Genomic DNA, 16,121 nt, shown 5'->3' on the forward strand with positions numbered 1-16,121 from the left:
AAGTGGTCTATGGTTTGCTTTTCAGAGATACCTGCAATGTATGTACTAAGTTTAGGAAGGACAAGACCTGCCCTTTCCATCTCTTTTCCCACGGTGGCATGCAAACTGCTTTTTGATTTGTATTGTGTTAGCAGTAACTAAGATAAGTCAAAGACAAAAGGGAAAGTGGGAAGACAGATAATCTGGGTATTTTAGAAGTATCTGAGGAAGTGGGATGACAGAGGATTAACTGGGGCTGTCCCCACCAAACTAGAAGAGTTGAAGAGTGTGCAGTTGAGCCAGTAGCTGAGTCAAACCATTTGGCTAAGACTATAGGATTTGCTCATATTTATCCACCCCAAAGTATACTTAGCATAGCAGTAGTAATATGCTGCTTTAACAAAGTGCAGCTAAAAGAAGAACAAACATTTCTGTGGAACCATCAGTTGGTTTTATCAAGTCTTCAAAATAGTTGTGTTCCAGCTTAGTTTTATATGGGGGCAGTAAATCTATTTTCTACCAAAATTCTCTAAATACTATATTTTCAAGCTTTGTGTTGGTGACAGTCACTGTAGACCCAATGAGCTTTGTTAAACTGAATATGGCATTTGCAGTCTATTATTCATCTTGATTGACATTTCACTCCCTTAAGGTAAAGCCCACAAATTAAATAGTACACGTTCTATTTGATTACATCACATTAAATGTTTGTGCATACTTGAGGTGCCATGAGACTGTCATGCTAAAATGATGACAGTGGAAGTGGGAATGCTTCAAAAATAAGAAAAGACTGACTTTAAAAGGACTGACTGCAAAGCTTATTTTGAAAATGTACAATATTTATAGTAAGCAGCCTTTCTATCAAATGAACAAGATAGAAAAGTTTGGGGTGCTGAGCTTATGTTGAGTTGTGTATGTCATGGATCAGAATCCAGACTTTAACCAGTATATGACTAGATTATTCACATTGCACTTTTCTGGTGAAATTTTCAATTTCATTTCTGTTGATTTTGTTATTGTTTAGTGTTAATTGCTAATATAGTGGCTTTGACTTTTGACAACCTTATGAATACAGGGCATGGGACCCAGTCATTTGCAGCCTTTCTTTTCTTTCTGTCTTACACTTTCCTTACCATTATTGTCTTTTCCTACAAGGCTTTTCAACTCGTGATATGCTCAAAGCATGATAGCCTCGGGTTACACATCAATTTATTTTATTTGCATATTTTATTTAGGTTCAGTTTTTAAAAAAAAGTTATTTATATTTTTGTGTTATTTATTTTAAATTGTTTGGAAGGTGCAGCAAATACTAAATTGAGCAGCCAGATGTGGTCTCAAGGTGTGCACATTAGATAATATATCACACCTGTCCTGCAAAAACTTTGACTGACTTCCAGTTTACTTCCTGGCTCAATTCAATGTTCTGGTAATGATTGACAAGGCCCTAAATGACTTGGGACTGAGGTATCTGAATGTGATGACTCATGGGCCATGTAGTCCCGTTCCAAGTACTATTGTGGCAGATGAAGAGGAAAACTTGGGTTTCCCACCGTTTTTGCCAGATTTGGAGCCCTTGCACCTGCAAGATGTTTGCCCACAAGAAGACAGCCAAACAAGCCTTGAGCAGAAATCTCCCCCATTTTCTCGCCGGGTTTATTATAATCAAGATAGAAGCGCTCGAGAGGCGACTCGCCGGAGCGCCAGGATAGCTGCCAGACAATTAGCTGATTAAGTCTGCTTCCCTTGAGAAACTTTAAGGAGTCATGCATCTGGACACAGTATAGGTTTTGTTTCTTGTTCCCCAGAGAAAGTGTTCCTTGGCGGGAAAACAAGATCCTATATAGGTGTTTGGCCGCAAAGGAATCCTTGCGGAGTCAATTCGTCAGTTTCGGGAGTAGATTGTGTGTGGACTACGCTACTCCAGTTTCCAGGACCTTGCTCTCGTTCCAGCCCTGCCTTGTTCCCCGGACCTCGCCACGGATTTCGCCACGGACCCTGTTCTTGCTCCTCGCTTCTTGTTGCCTTGAATCAAGCCTTGTTTGCCAAGAATCTAGTTTGCTCCCCAGCCTTGCATCAAGCTCCATGGACTAAAGGACCTTGTCATTTCCCCTCACTTTGCTTGGCAAAGTGTGTGTTTCGGTTATTGGATTACAACTTTGGACTTTAATATCTCATATTGGACATTGTTTTCCTGGACTATATTTGACCTTTCCTGAAAGGTCTACTTCTGAACTATATTCTGCACTTGTTTTTATTAACTTTATATATTTCCTTAATAAAGATATTAGATAGATTCTGGTCTCTGCGCATGGTTATTGGTGCTCTGCAGCCTGGGTCTTGACACTGAAATAACGGGGCTTTCTATTTACCAGCAAATGTTAAATTCCCTAACCACGGAGTCTGTGTTGGCCTCCTCTGCTTTATAGTTCTAGGAGGAAGTCAAAGCAGTACTATTTTGCATGGTATTCAATGTTTAAATCTTTTTGTTTTAGCTGTTTCAAAACTGGATACTAGTATGGTTTCTATGGCTTTTAGGAGTTTTAAAAACTTTAAATATTTTTATATATGTATTGTTTTACTTGGTTTTTATTTATGAATCCCCCTGGAAGCCTTTTTAGGCTGGGACGCAATGCAGAAATACTTTCAACAACAAACAAACAATTTTCCTCGTACCTGTTGGAATTTAGCTAAATTTGTAACCTAAAATCTGGTATGTGGTATTGGTAATTATCCTCTAGAGGACCGTGCTGATGTTGAATTTCTGGTTCAATATCAACATTGTAACAATGCTTTAGACCAGAGTTTCTTAAACTTTTTCATTCATGACCTCTTTTGGCGTGATAAATTTTTATGTGATTCTCAGGTATATCATCATCATCATCATCATCATCATCATTTAATTACTTATTATTCGCCCTCCATCCAAGATGCTCTAGGCGATTTACAAGCTAAATTGTAAAGGATAAAAATACATACATACAAATATTGATAAAATTAACATAGATCAAAAGCTCTAGTAAAAAGCCAGGTCTTAAGTGCAAGGGTAAAAGGCCCTAACTCACGCATGGCTCTCATATAGGGCGGCAAGGCATTCCATAAGGCAGGGGCAGAAATAGGAAAAGCTCTGCGTCTGGTCCTTTCCAAGTGCACTTCTCTAGGACCCGGTAAGTCGCGTTGGGATGGTCGTTGCAACCTCTGATGATGGGAGAAGGAGAGACGGTCCCTAAGGTATGATGGGCCCTGGCCGTAAAAAATTTTAAAGGTCAGAACTAGCATCTTATATAGACCACGGTAATCAGTTGGAAGCCAATGCAAATGCTGCAGCACTGGTGTTATATGGCATTTCATGGGTGTTCTTGTGAGTATCCTGGCTGCCGCATTCTGAACAATACGGAGCTTTCGGGTCGTAGACATCGGAAGGCCAACATACAGGGCGTTGCAATAGTCCAGCCTAGACGTGACCGTGGCATGGATGACTGTTTCCAGAGCTTCATCAGATAGATAGGGTGCCAATTGCCTCGCTTGTCATAGGTGGAAAAAGGCCTGTTTGCTGGCAGCAGCGACCTGAGCTTCCATTGTCAGCTGCGAATCCAAAACGACACCCAAGCTCTTAACGGTAGGCAAAGGAGATGGGGCAACACCATCGAAGGTGGGTAGCAAATGGGTCAGACCAATCGAGCGGTCATGCCAGAGAATCTCAGTCTTTGCCGGGTTCACCTTCAGTCTACTAGCACGTAGCCAGTTCGACAGAGCCTCCAGACATAAGGTGAAATTGTTTGGTATTGATGTTGTGGCTCCAAGCGCAGAAGGAGTTGGGTGTCGTCCGCATATTGATAGCAGTCTAGGCCGAAACTCTGAGCCAAACTAGCAAGGGGTCTAACGTAGATGTATATAAAATAGGTATAAAAATAAAACATTTACAGAAAACAAATCAGACTTGCTAAACAGGGCAAATTTTTCTTTTTATGAAGTACAGCTGAAGCATCTTCTGCAGAGTCCACTGTAAATGCTGCACAACTCATTTATGGAAATGTCTAAAACAGTCACTAGGTCAGTGGTTCTCAACCTGTGGGTCCTCAGGTGTTTTGGCCTACAACTCTCAGAAGTCCCAGCCAGTTTACTGGCCGTTAGGATTTCTGGGAGTTGAAGGTTAAAAAATCTGGGGACCCACAGGTTGAGAACCACTGCACAAGATGATATTCAGGAAATGTTTACTGCTGCTAAATTTTTCAGGACCCCAAAACTGAGCTAAGCAGACCTCGTTTGGGGTCAGGATCCACAGTTTAAGAAGCAGTGGTTTAGACTTAGATGTAAGTTTTTTTGTGTGTGTATGCGAGCATATATAGGCCCACAAACGCATACACATACTTTACACACACACACACACACACACACCCCTTCTGGAAATGGTGGTGTCACAATCTTGTGACACATACAAAGGTGAAATTGAAAGTTGATACATACAGAGAAATACAGATTCAGGTCTGAGAAAGGAAGCTGGTAGCATTACTGAGGCAATAACTGGCATTCACAATCCTTTGAAATCAAAAGTGTTAAAATGTGTTGTTTTAAAAAGAAAGCTGAGACTTTTGCAATGCTTCCCATATTGCTCAGATTCTAGCATGATCACAGAAATGTAGTGTTTGTTTGAAATAAAAAACTAATGCTATGTAATTGTGTATTTCGAATTTAGAGATGGGGAAGGTCTTTACATGGGGCAGAGCAGACTATGGTCAACTTGGACGAAGTGGGTTACCTTATGAACAGATGGGCCAGGATGGGAAGGCATCAGATGAAAACAGTGTGAAGGAGCCTCTCCATTCTCCTGCTCTAGTTCCTGCCCTCACTGGAGCATCTCAGGTAAGAAAAAGCCATGAATATACTTAGCTTCATACCTGTTGCTGTTGCTGCCATCTTGTATTTTTAGTCTGTGAGCAAAACTGGAAGTCTGATGTCAGACTTTTGGGCATCTGTGTACCTCAGATCTTTACTAATGTGGCATGGAAAAAGGAGGAAAGTGCCCCAGGCAGCAGATATTGAGGCATTTCTGTGGCAGCCTCCACTTCACATTCTTTTTCTTCTAGTCTTTTCCTTGGATTGTATGTGCTGGCCTGTTGTTCTCCATTATATGGCAAAGGATCTTATCTTACCCTAGTTTTAAGCTAAAGTTCAATTCACTCTCAAGTTAATTTCAGATGGAGAAATGTGCACCAGGATGTGTATGCTATTGTGAGGTGTTGGTTATATCTCTACTGCCATCAAATGTAAATACTCACTGATCTTATCCATTGACACCAAATGTGAGGGCTTTCTTATCTCTATCTTTGCTACCAATAAGGAACCTCATCCTGTCCCACCACTGTGGCCAACAACTGTGGGAGGCTCTTTGATGCCCTTGTGATTCTTGAGTTCGATATCATTTCTGTGTCTGAACTCAAAGTAGTGTCTCCAGAGGCCCAAAAGCAACAAAAACAATGCTTTAGTAATAGAACTAAATATGAGTGTTGGACTATGAGTCTGGAGACAAAGGTTCAAATCTCTGTTGAGCCATGGAAACCACTGGATGACTTTGGGCAAGTCATAGTCTCTCAACCTTGGAGGAAAGACAAACCCCCTCTGAACAAATCTTGCCAAGAAAACCCTGTAGCACACAACAACAACAACAACAACAACAACAACAGCATTTGAGCATACTATAACAAATGAAGCATTCTTTCCCTTAAATAAGTCATAACATCACAGGCACCTTCTTCTTTGCCTCAACAGTGAAATGTTTTCAGCGCCCCTGCAAAGGGTGATGGTAGCACTGCCCAATAGCCATCTTCTATAGACTGTTGTCTTTCCATGAGAAGCTACGAGAATCCATGAGAAGCTTGTAGAATCTTTTCTTAGGAAAGGCAATGAAAGAGGACCTGGTGTGTGTTGGATGTGGAGTTTTGCTTCACCTGATCTCGATGTGTGTGACTCTTTCTTTAATGTTCTTTATGTTTAATAAATATTGCTACCAACATTAAATTAGATATTAATATGGCTGCACTTTTCTTTTTCTGTGCAAGTGGTCTATAGTCATTGATATGATATTAGCAGATGACACTGTCATTTTCCTGAACTTAAACATTTCTAAGGACTACACAATGACAGGAGGGGACTTCACGGGACAGAAACTGAAATAAAAAGCAGATACCAAGAATCCAGTCAATTAAAATTAGAAGCAATTGAATACTACGAGTAGTCAAACTTGAGTACAGGAGGTGAGATTTTCTTTCATTGTTATTCTAACTCTGTAAGCTCCCCAGTATTTCTGCTTCTGCAGACATAGAGAGAAAATATACAGGCCTACATTTGATAGAGATGTCAGATATAATCAGATCAGGAAGAACTTGAATGGAACTAATTCTATAACAAAAATTGACAGCTTGGCACTAGCTGGCACTGGCTTCAACCCAGGAATGTCACCAATAGTTGGGCTTTCACTAGTCATGGATGTCAGAAAAAGTACTTTAATATTGGATATCCAAGTTAACAGCTTCATACCTGCATGTATGTTGACTTGGGTCCCCCAGGGGGAGAAGAGCGGTATATAAATTAAATAATTAAATGAATAAATAAATAAATTCACATCACAGAGAAAATCACCGGGGTCATCTAGCTGCTTCTAGAAGGGCTGTTTCATTTTGTTTTGTTCTCACTTGATGAATTGCATGACAGATACTTGGTCTCAGTCATTAACTGGAATGGAGACTGCAACCAAGTAATCAGAAGACTGAGACCTGGAGATGCTGTAGTATAACGACATTACAGGCAGTCCCTGAGTTACGAACAAGATAGCTTCTGTTGATTTTATCTTCAGTTTGAATTTATATTGTATACCACTCTGAGTCCCCCAGGGGAGAGAAGAGTAGCATATAAATGCAATAAATAAACAATAATACATAAATCACATGTAAGTTGGAACAGGTGCGTTTTAAGTATAACTCTGGTCAAAGCTATATATTTCTTAGCTTTGGCTAGCATAGGGAAGGCCTAACATTCCTGTGGTGTTTGTTTTGCTGTCTGTGCCCCTGTTCAGAAGATTTCACCTCACTTTCTGTCCCTGTGATCATTGAATTTTGAAAAATTTGGCTAAAGAAGGCTAAAGAAGAAAATACAATCCTGTTTCTAAGTACAGTTTGCTACTATTTTATTTGTGTGACTCATTCTCACACAGATGCTATTAACTTTTTATTGCTGTTGTTACTATTAAATATTTCATTTACGAAGACAACTAAACCTGGCATTGATTATAAGAAAAATCTGAAGAGAAACATGCTGCCATGCTGATTATTATTCACAGTTTTGCATATCCAGGCAAAGTCCAGGAAAACATTTCCCATGGATACAGGTGTTCTATGTAATGGGAGTGCGGAGCCCCCGGTGGCACAATGGGTTAAACCCTTGTGCCAGCAGAACTGCTGACTAGAAGGCCTGCAGTTTGAATACGGGGAGCAGGGTGAACTCTCAACTGTCACCTCCAGCTTCCCATGTGGGGATATGAGAGAAGCCTCCCACAGAATGGTAAAACATCTGAGAGTCCCCTGGGCAACATCCTTGCAGATGACCAATTCTCTCACAGCAGAAGCGACTTGCAATTCTCAAGTCACTCCTGACACACACAAAATATGTAATGGGAATAAGACAATTAGAGAAACAAAGCATTTCCCATGTATAGGTGTGATTTGAGACATGGTGGAGATGGAACTAAAGCTGATCAAGAGGAAGTTCTAGCTTGAATTTTAGAAATCATACTGTAAATATGAGTGTGTGGTTTGAAAAATGAACCTTTAAATGGTTCATTTAAACCGTTCATTTTGCTGAATGGACCCCATTCATCTGTATACATAGACCTTTCAACCATGGCTACATTTCTCCAAATATCTTACTCCCATTACATTACAGTCCTATTAAAATGAAGGACTTCCAGCCCAATAATACCATAGAATCATGCTGGAGGACCTAGACAATGCCTAGAGAGGCCATATTTTGTTGGATATAGATAAATGAAACCATAGGTACTGAAACAGTGGATATGGGGTTGTACTCAAAAGTATCTGATAAGAATGAAATACTTATCAGATACTTTTGAGTACAACCCCATGTATCTCAGCCATTGCTGTCCAGTGCTTGGGAAGTCATCTTTATGGATGAACATAATGACATTTTATCTATAACTGGGCAGTGATGGGATGGTGATTTGGGTCCCAGAACATCATTCTATACTGCATAATCATGAATGGCTTCAGCATGACATTAACATTAATTAAAAGTGACATTTCAAGTTCTGCCTACTAATTTGCACTACATTTTACTGAAGTTACTTTTGAGTGGACAAACACAGTATAGACTTCCTCTCTATATTTTTTTTTAATGTTCATGCCCTATAACTGTTCCAATTTGGTAGGGACAGCTTCAGTTAACTATCTGCCACCCTACTTTCTTTGCTGCTTCTAAAATCTCCCAGCTTCTCTCTCTTCCTCCTGTTTCCCCCTTTTGTCCTGGTCTTCCTTCACTTGCTGTAAAATGAGTTCAAAGTGCAGAACTTGTTTGCTCCTAGGTAACTCAGCAGGGAGGACATGATGGACAAAGGCTCGCCCTTCCTAAACTAAATAGAATGGATCTTCAGTATCCACTGGAGTTTGGTTCCAGGACACCTTTGTGAATAATAAACCCCATCAATGCTCAAATCCCGTTGACATTGCAAAATAGCATCCTTTATACAAAATGGCAAAAAACTCCAACGAATGCAGGAAAGAACCTAAGGATCCTTCATATGGTTGCAGGCTATAGTATTGTTTATGAAGATTTTTTCCCCTTGAATGCAGGCAGCTCCCCAGTTATGAACATCTGGTTTACATACAACTCCTAGTTACCAAAATGCCTCTTCTCACCTTTGTTGCCATGAAATCTTAGTGCTGAGCCAAAGTGTGTCTGCATCTCTCTCCAGCTTTCTTTCCTTCATTTCTACGTCTCTCTCCAGCTTTTCTTCCTTCATGTCTGCATATCTCTCCAGCTTTCCTTCCTTAGTGTCTGTATCTCTACTTTTTTTCTTCGTGCCTGTATCTCTCCTCTCATGGATACAGAGGGCCAACTGTGATACATTTCAGAATTTCTCTACTTGGAATAGTAGTTTTGCTTTTCTTCTTTTTTATCCTCTTGTTTTTCAACCACATGTAGCTTGGTCACTCATGCCCTAGCATACATGTATGAAATGTTAGCGGGTGTGAATATTCTATTCCGTTGAAATTAGTGACACATCAGAGTTAATTACAATATGCTGAGGTTATTTGGAAATGCTCTTTTCCCTCAAGCAACTTTTTTCTGAGGTCAATTATCTGTCACTATTCATTTTATTTATGTTTAAACAGTCATCCCAGCCCATACTGAGAAAGCTTGGGTTGGATAACAAAGCCAGATTTAAATCAGCACAACATCAACTATATGTAAATACTGTACTCTGACATTTCTAGGGGTTTAATGTGTTAGTCTGTAACAGCAAAAACAACAGCAGAGGGTCTAGTGACACCTCGAAGTGACACTTATTATTTGGCACAAGCATTTGTGGATCACAGCCCACTTTATTACATGTGTGAAGTATTGCCTCAATTGGCAGATATTTATAACATGTTTGCGTAGGAGAAGATTGTGGAGAAAATGAAATGTAAAAGGTACCAAAATGGATGACTAGCTTAACAGTTTTCATTTCACCGTCATTGAGAGCTAACACTGACATACCAGCACCTACAAGTGGATTAATACCTATATGGTGATAAAAAAAAACAACTTCGTTTATTGCAAGTTACAAGAGATGAGAGTTTTTGTCTTGATGGTCAGGGATGGGCATTATGATCTTAATGAATCACATGTTGGTAATGTTAATAAATGTTAAAATGGTTTGATAATAAAGGCTGTTTAATTGCTTTTAAAATATTATGTATGTTTACGTGTATGGGTTTATATTCTGTAAGCAACTCTGAGTCCTGATATTAGGGAAAAGGTGGGACACAGATGAACAAAATAATAAGCACCATCACCACCCACAACTACTAGTCCTACTGATATAGATAGATTACAATTCCCATAATCCATTACCATTGGCTGTGCTGGACAAAGGTTGATGGGAGCCATAATCCAGCATTGCCCAGAAGGAACCATGTTCTCCAGGCCTACTTTAGGCCAATGCTACTCAAAGTGGCGGTCTCTGGAATGGTTCCATTCTACAAGCCATTGTCTGCTGCCCAGTGGAAAGTTTCCAGGAAGCACTGATATAGTGATTTGGTCCCTGACATTCTAGGAAAAAAGTTGTCAGTCTCCACCACAAAAGTACCACTCTAGACAAACTCTTATGAATGGGATTGTAACCAATAGGACTAGAAAAAGGTACAGATAATAGAAGTACCACCAAAATACAGTAGTTTGGTGGTAATAAAGACATCCTTGTAAAGATGAGCTAGTCAACACATGTAGTGACAAACAGACTCTTACCCCTTTCGAACCACTTTATGAATTCCTGTTCGGCTTTCCCCCTATTTAAATCTATTTTTGAAATTATTGTTCAAGTAGGTCGAGTGTCTTTCATGTTGTTTTTCTACAATATTGATGTTTCTGATGTTCATGTATGATTTTTGTAAAGAGTAACTGGTTTATCCTGTCTAAAATGCATATAATATCAGTGAACACACACCACCATGACAGGATCTAATATCTACAACATCAGGGGCTCATATACCTTCTTTACTAAGTAGTATTAGTCATCAAGCAATTATATGAGCCCCTGTGTGTGGTGTTGTGGATTTTAGGTCTTGTTATTTTCAGAGTAAACATGGGAAGAGAATTGGCTGTCTCATCTGTCACAGGATCTGATCCCTGTTTCTGTATTTCTGCCCCGAGTTTTATTCTTGATGGTAAGTTATCTTTCCTTTTAGGTGGATGTGTGTAAGCAACTATGGGTCTACCACCCAAAGTATTGTGATTATCCTAGGTGAACTGGAGATCACAGATGATATATTTTAGTGGCTTGTTCTGAATTGAATCTGTAGGGAGTTTTTTAAGTGCCACTAGATTTTATTGTTTTTGACATTTTTCTTTTTGACACCTCATAACAATTGGACCATTCTTTATGGAACTGGCCTCTTGCTGATAAAAGAGAATTCTTAGAATCATAGAATCATAGAATAGTAGAGTTGGAAAAGACCACATGGGCCATCCAGTCCAACCCCCTGCTAAGAAGCAGGAAATCGCATTCAAAGCACCCCCGACAGATGGCCATCCAGCCTCTGCTTAAAAGCCTCCAAAGAAGGAGCCTCCACCACGGCCCCGGGGAGAGAGTTCCACTGTCGAACAGCTCTCACAGTGAGGAAGTTCTTCCTGATGTTCAGGTGGAATCTCCTTTCCTGTAGTTTGAAGCCATTGTTCCGTGTCCTAGTCTGCAGGGCAGCAGAAAACAATCTTGCTCCCTCCTCCCTATGACTTCCCTTCACGTATTTGTACATGGCTATCATGTCTCCTCTCAGCCTTCTCTTCTGCAAGCTAAACATGCCAAGCTCTTTAAGCCGCTCCTCATAGGGCTTGTTCTCCAGACCCTTAATCATTTTAGTCGCCCTCCTCCTCCTCTTGCTTTCTGTTAAGTAGAAAACAACACAGTACATTTTCAACACTGTGTTACATCATGTAAGAATGTTTCCTTTGCTCAGCCATAATGCATGCTGCTCTCAGCTTCTGTAGCCAAGGTTTGCTGTCAGGTCAGGTCAGTGAATAACAGTTACACAATATAATAATGATGTGCTTATTACTTGTGTTGCTACTATAAATGTAAATGTGACTGACAGTCTGAGGTTTAGTGTGTGGTGTCTACTCTGAATAACAATTTGCTTTACATAAATAAAAGCAAAACTTAGTATTCATCTCAGAAAGCTTTAGTTGTCTTGGTGATTATGGTTGCTACAGCAATGTAATTAGAATGATGGTGGTTAACTATTGCTTCCCCCTCCAAATTATAGAAGTCTCTTCCCCAACCTCAAGCCAACCAACTTCTTTGTCTTCAATGTGTTGTCAAAGGCTTTCATGGCTGGGATCACAGGGTTGTTGTATGTCTTTCGAGCTGTGTGGCCATGTTCCAGAAGTATTCTCTCCTGACGTTTCGCCCACATCTATGGCAGGCATCCTCAGTGGCTGTGTGGCATTTTCCTAATTTGTCTTCAAATTAGGAAATGGAGGCGGTGGGCCAAATCCATTTCCTTTAGCAACTTCACCTGGTCTGTGATAGCAATACTGTTATTATCAAGGTGTGCTGAAAATGTTCCTTACAAGGGGAAATGCATTCTGCATAATGTTTTCTGAGAAAGCAAGATACCTGTATATGGTTGGTATTTTGTTAATGGCTTATACAGGTGCAAGCCAACTTTCATCTGCCTTTTGGGGGGTGATGTGGAGGTTGATATGCCCTCCTTCCCCTGTACCAACCAAAACCTCTTTTGGACGTATGTAGAGCTACTTTAGCCTCCCCCGCCACACATGTTAGTTCTATGCTTGGTGGAAAGCAAGGGGAGCAACTGGATAAGCACATAGCTATGTCTCTATAGCTAGACATAAAATGCTGAGACTTTCAGAGGAACAGAGTGGACCTCAGCAGATGATACGATCATTTTGCATCTGGCTATGAGGACACAGCCAGATGCTCCTCTGATCTCCTTCTACTCTACACCAAGCAGTCTGTTGGACTTGAAAGTAGTCTGACTTCTGCTATGTTTTTCACTGTCTACTGTTTTTCTTGTTGTAACTATCACACTGGACTATTCAGATCTTGTGTCTGCTTGACCTCAGTCCAAGATGTAACTTATTTCACATGGTTCTAGTAAAGTATGAATAGCATTTTAGCATTGCATGGTGTGGGGAGGGAGTTAGAATGCTGTCTTAAGTAAGATCTTAACTCAGACATGCTTATCAAAGTGTATTTGCTTAGCTGAGTGTGACCAATTGATTGTGAATTGCCCGGTGTTATTTTGTTTTAGATAAATTGTTGCTTCCACTGTATTATAGTGCTTGATTTTACATGTTCCCATGAGATGAGGGTTCCATCCTTTTACCTGACAGATTAGTTCAGGTTGTTGGTAGTGCTGAATGAATGAGAATAAGAGAAATTGATTTAAGGTCTCTCTTGTAGTCAGTTACATACCAGTCAACCAGACCTAAACATGTTCAGTTATAATCTGTGAGCTTTCCTTCCACAGGTCATGAGCAGACAAGATCATTTGAATATTTTCAGTCTCTCTCTTTCCTCCCCTCTCTTTCCCTTGCACACACATACACAACCTAGTAGAACAACAGAACATCATTTGTAGGCATAAGTGTGTACATGATCAGCATGCATAAGTGTGCTGAATGCATTCCAGAAAGTGCCATCCATTCAATTAGACTTAGTTGATACTGTATTTTTCCACTGTTTTGTTTAAAAGTAGAGACTGTGTATGTGCTGTAACAAACTGCACTGCAGGCTGCAGATCTGATTGGCATGCTAGGAGTATCGCCAGCACACAGCTAAGTAGAGGCTGGGGAGGAAAGTGGGTCAGAAAACATGCTTACTCTACCTGCAGAGCCTGAGAGCATAACAGCAGCAAGAGAGGCCCATCCACAGCATGGCACTCTCTGACAATGCATGGATGAAGACAGCTGCAGAGAATGTCCCTAACATGCATCTTGCAGCATACGATGAATTATTTCATTGCCTGGTAATTCTAGCAGGGCATTGGGGACCGAATACACCCAGACTGATGAAATGCCAAGTGTCTTGGGTGGATTGGGGAGAAAGTCAGGAAAGGGGAACTGGAATATACTGGCAAAAAGCATGATTAGCTGGCACACCACATTTCCCTTTAGAGGACTTGTCAGTTTTGAAATTGAAAAATTGGAAGTATATGCCACATATATTCTCCATTTGTGGAGTCATTTTTTAGATTTGCTTCTGTCTCAAAATGGTTAGTAAAACCTGATACCTTGATAATTCCTTAAACTGTTTGCAACTTTTTGTGTAATTGTAACATGTTGCCATCATGAAATATATGAGTTTAAAATGAGGTCCATAATTTTAAAACACCCTCTATATAATATATGTTCAAAAAGTATATATAGTCCCATGCTGTAATAAGAACAGCTCTTCTTAAAATTCAGTGCCTTTAACAGCCCCTTTAAAGCTAATGAACAAAAATCTGGAAGCTTTTACTTTCCTCTTCTGATGATATTGCAGATGATGGCACTACTTTGTATGTACGTTGAAAGCTGCAGAGTTTTCACCTCTGATCTGCTGTGTCAGGGCTTAGTTTTGTGCCATTAAGTTGCTTCAGTCTCTCTGCTAAAAAAAATTCTTATTTAATGCATTCAGTATTAATTTTTGTTTTATTAAACGACCTTCTTTTCCTGGCCCTCCCTAGACCCTCTCCCCCTATGCACATGCATAGCATTTTGCATTACCAATTGAGGTCAGAAGAGGCTTCATGTCTTCTACCCTCGAAGCACAAAGGCCAGGCATGAAATGACAAGACTGAAGAGATGAAAGAAAATGGTCTTCCCAACTGTGGTCCAAATATTGATTTTGACATAGGGAACAGTGGACTTCTGTTGCTGTTTCTACCTTGACACATTGATGTCTTCTGAGTGTATTTGTACTATATACCTTATCCTGAAATATCTATATATGGTTTTTGTGTCATGTTATAGCAACAGTGGAACTGAATTCAGCTTTCCTTGATTTGAGGCAGTATGGTGTAGTTATTTGAGCACTGGATTAGGGACTCCAGCGATCAGGATTAGAATTTTTGCTGAGCTGCAGAAACCCACTGGATTACCGTGAGCAAGTTACATTCTCTCAGCCTCGGGAAAGCAAAGGAACCCCCCCCCCCCGAACAAATTTTGCAAAGAAAACACTGTGATAGGTTTGCTATAAAGTCACTATAAGCTGAAAAACACCAACAACATTTGAAGCAAATACCTTAATTTTGGTCTTTCTCAGGAACTCAGTGATTCCTAAAGTCACAGGGTATTATTCCACATTTATGTTGTAGGCCTAAAATAAATTGTTTGCTCCATTTATACAAACTTATTCACTCTAAGGGAACTTGAGTAGTCAACATGTTTTTCTGTTCTAACTATGACTAACAATTGGGTTTATGCCATTATATCATTATATCATTATATCATCTTTTATCTATTATTTCCTTTTGTACAGAGAACCCCTTCCCACACTGGCCTTTAAGCTCCAACTCATTCTTAGCTGATGTAATCATAGAGGGAAGTAGTGCTGATCCCAAACACAGCAATGGCCCAGAGGAGTGCTCTTTGAGCTTATGCCTAAGTCCATTTCTGTTTTCCCTCACCTTTGCTGAATGGGGAAGACAGAAGGGTATGTGTGTGGGGTGAGGGGGAGGGAAGTCATCCTGACAGTCAATCATCACATGACTAAAACAGGGTTTGAATAGTGGATTATTCAGGGTCCAGATGTGTCCCTTCACTAGAGGAATGGTAAAGGACACTAGTGTACAACTTGGCTGATACCAGGAGAAGTCCTTTTGCTCACTTTTGCCATCTCAGTGAGAACTATGAGCACCAAGTAAGGATGACAGATGAACTGGATGGCAACTGGAGGGAGTGCTTCCAAGTTTTCAACAGAATCACTCTCTTGAATAGAAACAAGCACAGAACTTTGTGGAAGAATATTAGGGAGATAGGATGTGGAGAGGAGTTTAATGATACCAGAGAAACTTCAGAGATGTATCTTTGCTTCCCGTCATATTGTGATGGTATATATTTTTCAGATAAACAGTTGGCATCTGTTTGTACCAAAATGCAGAGAAAAGAGTTCTGTCATGATATTACTAAATACTCTGAAGACAAGAAAAAATGTACCAATTTCCCTGTAGAAGTCAGTAATCTGTTGTCTATGTTTATACTAGGGAGCATGCATTGTCGTAGCTGCATGGGCAACTTTCTTTGATTGGAAGCTGCTGTGGGTGGCCAGAACCCATGTGGTACTAGTGGTGGGTACTGCAAGTAAATTTGCTACTGCCATCACAGTTGTTGCCAAAATTGTGTGGTTACTGTGGATTGTTCTTTGTGAT

The 16,121-nt window shown here is 40.2% G+C and overlaps 1 protein-coding gene across 11 annotated transcripts in view; it reads left to right on the forward strand.

Annotated features, from left to right (window-relative positions):
- Positions 1-16,121, forward strand: part of sergef (secretion regulating guanine nucleotide exchange factor) — a 159,402-nt gene that overhangs the window by 24,625 nt on the left and 118,656 nt on the right. For 10 of the 11 annotated variants that reach the window (XR_010001921.1, XR_010001922.1, XM_062967667.1 and 7 more), the window contains exon 9: positions 4,673-4,839. Coding sequence is in view for 9 of the 11 variants with exons in the window: in XM_062967667.1 (XP_062823737.1) it covers positions 4,673-4,839 (167 nt within the window). In the remaining 2 variants the exon portion in view is untranslated. Of the gene's footprint in view, positions 1-1,784; positions 2,273-4,672; positions 4,840-16,121 lie in introns of those variants that run through there. The other variant, XM_062967663.1, reaches the window with a different exon arrangement.

The sequence above is a fragment of the Anolis carolinensis genome, chromosome 1, assembly GCF_035594765.1.
Source record: "Anolis carolinensis isolate JA03-04 chromosome 1, rAnoCar3.1.pri, whole genome shotgun sequence".
Classification (NCBI taxonomy): Eukaryota; Metazoa; Chordata; class Lepidosauria; order Squamata; family Dactyloidae; genus Anolis; species Anolis carolinensis.